Genomic DNA, 8,850 nt, shown 5'->3' with positions numbered 1-8,850 from the left:
AAGGACCCGCCCCCTTTCCCAAAGCCCCGCCACCCTTTCAACCGGGAACTTCCTTCCTCTCCCCAACCCAGGTGAGAAAGATAATTCACAGTGGGTAGCCCTGTTAGTCTGTCTGCAGTAGTAGAAAAGGGCAAGAGTCCAGTAGCACCTTAAATACTGAAGAAGTGAGCTGTGGCTCACGAAAGCTCATACCCTACCAGAAAATATTTTTGTTAGTCTTTAAGGTGCAACTGGACTCTTGCCCTTTTCTACTACTCCAGGTGAGAAAAATATTTTTTTAAATAAATTTTTTATTATTTTCCAAAATTATTAATCAAAACGTTTAACAATAACATATGTAGAATAAAAAATTGGACTTCCCCTGCTTCTCCCTCCATCCTACAATGAACTTGTAATCTCTTTTGCATACATTTCTGATCCTAATATCATTGTTAATATTCATTAATCATTAATCACTTAAATATCATATTTTCTATAACAGAACCAAAGAGAAAGAAAGAAAAGGAATTTAATTAATTAATCCATCCTACAATGAACTTGTAATCTCTTTTGCATACATTTCTAATCCTAATATCATTGCTAATATTCATTAATCACTTAAATATTATATTTTCTATAACAGAACCAAAGAGAAAGGGGGGGAGGAGAGAAAGGAATTTAATTAATTAATTAATCCACCCTACAACGAACTTGTAATCTCTTTTGCATAAACTTCTAATCCTAATATCATTGCTAATATTCATTAATCATTAATCACTTAAATATTATATTTTCTATAACAGAACCAAAGAGAAAGGGGGGGAAAGGAATTTAATTAATTAATTAATCCACCCTACAAAGAATTTGTAATCTCTTTTGCATAAATTTCTAATCCTAATATCATTGCTAATATTCATTAATCATTAATCACTTAAATATTTTTCTATAACCGAACCAAAGAGAGAGAAAGGAGAAAAGAAAAAAAGGGGAATTTAATTAATAATATCCAGGTGAGAAAAATAGACGTGCCCGGACCTGCCGCTCTTTGGTCTCGAACTCCTCCCCCTTCCCCGAGGGAGGGGGACAGAACGTCCCTTACTTTCCGAGCCTTGCCCGGGGCGGCCGCTCTTAATGAGGGATGTCCCCGGGGGGAGGGGGGAGGCCCAGAGACGTCACTGGAGGCCGGGGCCAATGGGGGAGCGGGTGGGCGCGGCCCGGGAGGCGAGGGGAGGGGGCGGCAGGTGGAGCCGGCCACGCCCCCTGGGGCCGTCGGGTCCTCCTGCGGGAGCCTGGGCTTGGGGGGGGGGGCGCGGCCGGGGGCAGAAAACGAGGCCGGCTTGGGGCGGGGGTCCAGCCGGGCGTGGGTGGGTGGAGGGAGGGAGGTCGCGGGCCGGGCAGCCTGGAGGCGGGGACGGAGGCGGGGAGGGCTGGGCGCTGCAGCGGCCGGGAGGGAAGGGAAGGGAAGGGAAGGGCAGGCGCTGCCCGGCGGCCGCCTCCTCCTCTCCGGATGCCGCTGCGCCCGGGCGCAAGCCGCGCTCCCCTCCGCCGCCGGTGATGACCATGAACGCCCTGGCCGAGAGCCTGCTGGGGCCGCCCGACCCGTCCAAGGCGCCTTTCCTGGACTTCGGGCTCGGGGCCCCCCCGTCGCCCCCCCAGCAGCAGCAGCAGCCGCAGCTCCACCAGCCGCAGCTCCACTCCTACCCCCTGCCGGCGCTGCACCCCCAGCCCGAAGGCGGCGGCGCCTTCCCGCCCTACGGCCGAGCCCTGGCGTACCCGTCCTACCCCGCGGGGCCGGCGGCCGGCGGCAGCCCCCACGCCTTCTACCACCACCACCACCACCACGGCGCCTCCTACTCGCCTTACCAGCAGCCCTCCGGCGCCCTGGGACGCGGCGCGAGGCTGGAGGAGACGGGTAAGGCGAGGCGGGGGGGGGCATGGGCGGGGGGGGGCAGAGGCGGCCGAAGGACCCCCCCCTCCCCGAGGGGACGGAGCCAGCATCCCTTTCGGACAGTGCTCCTCGGCCTTTTTTGCTCCGTTGCTCGGAACATAATTCCCCCCCCTTCCCAAGAGAGTCGCAAACTTTGTGAAATGTTGCAGATTAAATTAAAAACAAGCTCCGGTTTTACCGATTGTGCAGAATCCACAGGACGTCGCGTTTTGCTGAACAGGGGTCCCAATTCATCCCCCCCCCAGGGGAATCCCTTTAGAACAGCGGTTCTTCTCAACCTTTTTTGCTCCATTGCTCAGAACATAATCCCCCCCTTCCCAAGAGAGTCACAAACTTTATGAAATGTTGCAGATTAAATTAAAAACAAGCTCCGGTTTTACCGATTGTGCAAAATCTACAGGACATCACATTTTGCTGAATAGTGGTCCAATTCACCCCCCCCCCAATCCCTTTAGAACAGTGGTTCTTCTCAACCTTTTTTGCTCCGTTCCCCCCCTTTCGCCATTGCTTAGAATATAATTCCCCCCTTCCCAAAATAGTCATAAACTTTATGGAATGTCACAGATTAAATTAAAAGCAAGCTACATTTTTACAGATTGTACATGATCTACAGGGCATCACATTTTGATGAATATTGGTCCCAGTCCCCCCTAAAATTCGGGGGGGGGATTCCCCCCTTGTTGAGAACCCATGCTTTAGATGCCTCAAGGAGGCTTAAGGGGGCTCTCCCCTCGTTCCCACGACCATGTCAACCAGGGCTGGAAGGAAGGAAGGAAAGTCCCATGCCGTGTTTGGGAGCCAGGTGGCTGATACATGCCCCGAAGGTGATAGTCCGGATGAATTTTTAAGGTGGTGCAGAAAGAGATCTAAGAACGGGCTTGGCATTTCCTTGGGCGAGCTGGAGGCGCGTTCAGTCTGTAGGAAAACTTGGGAGTCCCTGCCTGGCTCCGTGTGTCAGTCTGGCTCAAACACATGCAAATGGGGGTTTTTGTTTCAGTTTGGGCATTTTCATTGTGGAGATGCCGAAAGAAAGGTGTAGTCCTTTTGCACAAGCACCAAATTGCTTTCCTCTGTCACTGGAAAACCTAGACGTTCAGAAAGTCTTGTGACATCTTAAAGACGAACTCTGAAGCCCGCACTAGGGGAACCCACCAGAGCTTTGGCTGCAAATAAACGGGTTAGGGTGGTTATTGTCTTTTCAGTGTCACCCTGCAACTGCAGCAAAACATCGTCCTGTTAAACTAGAGGACCGATCTCTCTCTCCCCCTCTTTCTGTTCAGCATCCAGCAGTCAGCATTGGCAAGCGCCCACGGCCCAGACCTGCGGAGATGCTTGAGGGAGAGAGTCCGGCCACAAGGCTTGGTTCTCTGAAACATGCTGCAAAAATCAGTATGTGGGGAAGATCTGGAGTAGACTCCAGTGTCAGATCCCCCCCCCCACAATTAAGTGTAGATGGGGATCTTTCTGGGCCCACTTTAAAAACCTGCGGTTTTCAGCACCAAACAAACTATTCTTTTTGCAATGCATAATTCCCCATCCCCTGCAAAAAATGTAACATACAGATAACCCCCCTTCTAACAAAGTGACCTCTTCCATCTCTTTTCTGACCTCCCTTTAACTAGAAAATAGTCTTATTGGTGGGACTGTCCCCCCACCCCACCCCACAACATTCGCCACTGGGGCAACCAACCTGAGTCAGGCCGCACATGGCTGATGGGGGGGGGGAGAGAACTAAACAGCAAAATAATAAATCTTAATTTTACTGACATCCTGCCCTTCATCATGACCGCCACTCTTTTATCATTACAAGAACCCTGTGAGGTAGGTGAGGCTGGGAATGCTACCAAGGTGAAGCCCAATGCCGCCAAGCCAGCTTCCACAGCGGAGCAGGGATTTGAACCTGGGTCTCCCACGTCTGTAGTCTGACAGTCCAGCCCCTACACCCACAGAGTACCCAATGCCCTCAGTGGTCACCCGACCATTCCTTAGACTCTTTCCCTTTCTGGCACCCATGTGATTTGGATAATATTTAGTGTTAGGACAGGATGTTGTTGCTTATGTGTATAGGAGACACTGGGTTGCTTGACCCCCCCCCCACCCACCCTTTCCAGTTCAGAGGCACTGCTGTAGGTTGAGACTCGGGTTTGAATGTTGGGGGAGGAAATCCTCATCTATCTGCCTCCGTCTCCTTGTCTGTACAAATGGGGCACCACCGTGAAAGTGGGAGAGCGGCCATTGCTGTCTGCAAGACTCGTAGTCTCTTCGTCTTCCCACCAAAATGAAACTTGAGTTTGCATCTGCTCACAGTCTTGTCAGCCTGCCCCCCTCTGTCATGTCCCCCGGGGCAAGGCCTTATCTCCCCCCCTTGTATGACTCTGTAATTGGTGGTAGTAGCTAAATAGCAACTTGCCACAAGAGGATGAGTGTGGTTTTGCCACCTAGCGCGTCGAATGGTTCTTGGTGCCGAGTTCAGGTGTGACCTTTGCCCATAAGAATATATAGCATGAATACACTGTGATTTAAAAAAAAAAACACAACTTCATTCACTTTATCTTGTTATCTGAACAACAGTCCTGGAAGGTAGGCCTGTGCGATTGAATTCCATGTTGCAGATGTGTGGCTGAGAAAGAGGGGCTGGCCCCAGACTGCTGCATGAGTTGATGTCAGCTGTGGAATTTGAACCCGTGTCATGCAGCTAATATTCATAGCCGTGTGCAGAGCTCTGGCTCCTTGTTGCTGAGGAACCGAAAGGAGCTGTGACTTCTCTAAGAAGAGGGGATGCCCCCAAGCCAGACCCAACTCTTGGACCCTGTTTTAGAGATTGTCCGGCTCAATGACTCAATGGGGAGGGGCTGTGGCTCAGTAGTAGAGCATCTGCTTGGCATGCAGAAGGTCCCAGGTTCAATCCCCAGCATCTCCAGTTAAAGGGACTAGGCAAGTAGGGGGTGTGAAAGACCCCTGCCTGAGACCCTGGAGAGCCACTGCCGGTCTGAGTAGACAATACTGATTTTGATGGACCAAGTAGAAGGCAGGTTCAGGTGTGTCTATTTCAATCTGGGCCTCCCCTACTCCTAGCCAGCTCTTTATACCTTTTTAATCTCTTCCACTGATAGGCCCTTTCCCATTCAATTTCGATGCCCATTCTAGGGCTTCACACTGGAAGAAAATTTCCCCCTGCTCCAGTACTGTCAGAATCATTTTTGTTGATGAAACAATTTTTAGATTTTGGTTTGGAGAGAGAGTTTCCCCCTGCCCCCGCCTCCTTCTAGACATATGCAAAGGGTCGTTTTTTCTTCTCGTTCTCTCCCCGCACCCTATAATCAGGGGTTACCATTGCAAATGAATCCATTGCAAACCTCTTCTACAGATTTTGGATTCCATGTTGCCAAATGCTCAAGCCCCACACCCCTCAAAAGAGTAGCATTTTAAATATTTTTGACAAAATCCAGATGTTTGCTCATACATTGGGGCAAAGCCTCTGGAATCCTTTAATCGAAAACTGCTTTGTTTATTTTTTCAAAAATGCATGCAGAAATATTAATATTTTTCCTTCGTCTATTTGCAATGCAAAATGAGTAGTTTGAGGTCTCTGCTGAATGCAGTTCCCAACCAAATTGGCTTCGGAATCGTAGTGAAAGAGAATCCCTCCCCTCAAGACAATAACAGGGCAATCCTGAGCAGAGTTATATCCTTCTAAGCCCATTAACTTCAGTGCATTTAGAATGGCGAAACTCTCTTTAGGATTACACTGTAAATGGCAAAGGATGATTTGTGTATGTTTGTTTAAGAGCCTGCTCAGTCTGAAAAAAAAATATTATTGGATTTAAAAGAAGCAATTGAACTTTTTAAAAAAAGTTAAAATCTACTCAGTGGTTCATAAATGGGAAACATCTGAACGTTGCAACTTGAAAGATTGCCTTTTGTTTTGCTATTTGGTTCTAAATCTGTCATGGATACTTTTTTGAACATAAAAAAAATACCAACTTTGATTAGGAAGGGGAGTAGAGAATCTTGTAATGTGCAGCTCCAGATTTCTAACATTACAAACAACCTTCCATGATCTTTATTAAAACTGCCATCCCCTTCTGAAATATTTGTTGAACGAATTTTCAAAGATCCTTTAGCAACCTAGGTGTAAGATTAGCCCACCAACCCCTTTCACAACGAGAAAATTTGGAATGCCCCTATGCGAGACTCCCCAAAACCTGAACTGAAACATCTTCCAGAATGCCGTAACACCAGTTTGCCAAAATTTCAGGGGAAATCCAAGTTAGTTTGGCTTAACTGGTTTCTTGATGAGCCGGCTGTTAACTTGGAAGTATGCATGCATGTCCAAAAGTTTTCCCCGTTTTATGATGCTTTGGTTTCCCAGACAAACAGCTTTGTAAAATATAGCGATGTTCACAGTCTGTCGAGGTTTGGATAGGATTGGGCTGTATGCAGAATATAGTTGGAATCTGAATTTAAGATGGCGGTCATCAGAGATTAGCCATGCACAGTTTTTCTGCGCTCAAGCCTTCTAAGGGTGCATCTGAGCATGTGAAGAGCGACTCTATTGAAAAACAAAGCCGGCCCCCATCATATGTCTCTCTTGAATTGGGAGGAAGGGAACAGCTTCCAGATAGTCTTAAAGCTTTTTATTGCTGAACCCCCAGCCCATGTTTGTTTTAAATTGGCACCTGTCAAGATTGCAGAGGGTGGCAGAAGATGGCTCAATGCTATTTGAGGACAACAGTTGTATCAGGAATCCATCAGAGGGAGGAATTGTTCTATCACTGGCTGCAAAAAATAAAATCTATTTGTTACAAGAGTGTGGTTCACCCCAGTGCCTCATGATCCCTAGAAGGTGCTATAACTCAAACAGGGGATAATTATTAGGTGCAACAATAGTGACTCCTTGCCAAAAACTCTGAATCCTGCCACTCAGATCTTACAACTGGGAAGGCATCCCAGCGTTGATCAAGACATGTCGGTTGGTAGCAGCCAAATAAAGCAAGAGTTCGGGGGCGCCTTCCAAGAATTACAACGTTTATTCCAGCCAAACCTTTGGCCAGTCAGAGCTTGCTTCATCAGATGTGCAAGACTTCACCAATGCCAATCAACAACATAATAGTCTTTCTTCCTTTTCTCTTCAGAATCTGCTGGGGTGTTCAGTCACCCTTCCAGTTACGCAAAACTCTTGTTAAGACAGAATAGATGGAAGCTAGTAGCCCCAAGGGGAAATCCATGTTCCTTCCTCGCTGTCAGTATTTTACAGACTGATTCAGTGTTGTCTTTACTGAGATGTAAGCGTGGCTGATCTCAGCGGGGCTTTGCCTCATGTCAATGTGCATGGGACTGCAGTGGAATAGTCTGATTTTATGCACCTAGGTGAAAAAAAACCAGTGGGTTTAGGTATATCTAACATACTGGCTGAAATGAATTGCAAGCAGACCTAATTGGAGCACGTTGTGAGCACCTGGAAATAAATGGGATTTACTTTTGTGTAAATGTTCATAGGATTGGGCCGCATGCATGTTGCTAAGATGGTTGGAAGAAAAGAAGGTAGTTTTAATTGTGTTGGTGAAGGGAAGTGGCAGTTTTTGAATCAACAGAACTCTCCTTCAGCTAAGCTGGGAAAAAAAACCTGGTTTGCTTTCAGCTATAAGCAGTTCCCTTGTTGCAGCAGATATATTAGCCACCCAAACCTTATAAAATAAATAAAACAGTTACTTTTTAAAATTATTGACCAAACTTGGCTGGTGTAAACTGAAGTTGATGGGATTACTCCGAAGAAATTGTTATGGGGTTTTCCAAAGAGGCCTTTTGCCCTTCGATTTCTTTTCCAGGAAGGGAGAGGAAAGTGCGAACACCCAACACTCATAAGGCTGCAATCCTGTACACGTTTTTTTTTTTCCTGGGAGCAAGCCCCGCAGAACACAGTGGGGCTTCTAAGTAACCGGTGGGAAGGCGAGGCTGTGTAAATGGATCTAGCCAGTTTGAATGGAAAGAGGCGGGGGTTTGTGCAGGCTTCTTAAAAGCCCTTGTTCAGAAGAAAAAGTTCTTTCAGGGGGATGCAAACGACAGAGCTGAGAAACTCGGGTCAAAACGATCGGTTGTCTCCGGAATCGTCAGGTAGCAGGCGAGGCTCGAAGGCTTTCATGTGCGTTTCCAAGGGCTCCAAGTGAAAGCAGGCGCGTTAAAACTCTAATCCGGCAATCGTAATGAGGCTTTTTGGAATGCAAAACATTTCCAATTCAACCCGCTCGTATTAAAATAATAAAGCAAACAAAAGGCACCGCGGAGGCGGTACACCTTGACTACCGACACCCCTTGGGCTTGCAAACTGGTTTGGAAGTCTCCCCTGGAGCGGAAGCCGGTGGAAATCCTTGGTGGGAGCTCCGAACTCACCACACCGGAACCCCAGTAAAAGAAAGAAGAGACCTGAACTTCACTACGTCCCCCCCCCTCCTCCGCATTTGGGTGGTTTCTTTGATTCTATGATTTCACCAAATTAGGAAAGAAGGTGGGACCTTCTTTCTCCCCCCTCCACTTTTTCTGACCCCCGTTTGTTTACCCCCCCCCCAAGCCGTACAAGATAAAGATCAGTAATTCCCTGGGCAAGTAGCCATTAAAACAAAAGAACTCGTTTATTAATCGTTCATCTGAAATTTCGAACTAGCGATTTAGTTGTGTTTGTCTCTCCCCACCCCCGTACAGCACAAAACACAGTGGCTTGCCCCCCCCCCTCCAAGGGCCTGTGTTTTATTTACGTGGAGTGAATCTCACCTCGCTAATTTGTATTTCTCCAGCCTCCCCCCCCCCACCCGTGATTTCTTCAACTCGCAACAGCTTAGTCGGCAAACAGGGTTGGCGTCTGGTTAATTTCACTGGTCAATTTCCACTCTTGATTCAAAGGCTCGCTAAACGCCGTCCTTAAAGCC

At 47.8% G+C, this 8,850-nt stretch overlaps 1 protein-coding gene across 1 annotated transcript in view; it reads left to right on the top strand.

Annotated features, from left to right (window-relative positions):
* Positions 1 to 1,533: 1,533 nt before the first annotated feature.
* DLX4 (distal-less homeobox 4) overlaps positions 1,534 to 8,850 on the top strand; it is a 28,099-nt gene continuing 20,782 nt past the window's right edge. The window contains exon 1 of the mRNA XM_056863450.1: positions 1,534 to 1,891. Within this exon, the coding sequence (XP_056719428.1) occupies positions 1,534 to 1,891 (358 nt within the window). The remainder of the gene's footprint in view (positions 1,892 to 8,850) is intronic.

Source organism: Euleptes europaea, chromosome 18 (genome assembly GCF_029931775.1).
Source record: "Euleptes europaea isolate rEulEur1 chromosome 18, rEulEur1.hap1, whole genome shotgun sequence".
Classification (NCBI taxonomy): domain Eukaryota; kingdom Metazoa; phylum Chordata; class Lepidosauria; order Squamata; family Sphaerodactylidae; genus Euleptes; species Euleptes europaea.
This window is presented reverse-complemented; position numbering and strand designations above follow the sequence as displayed.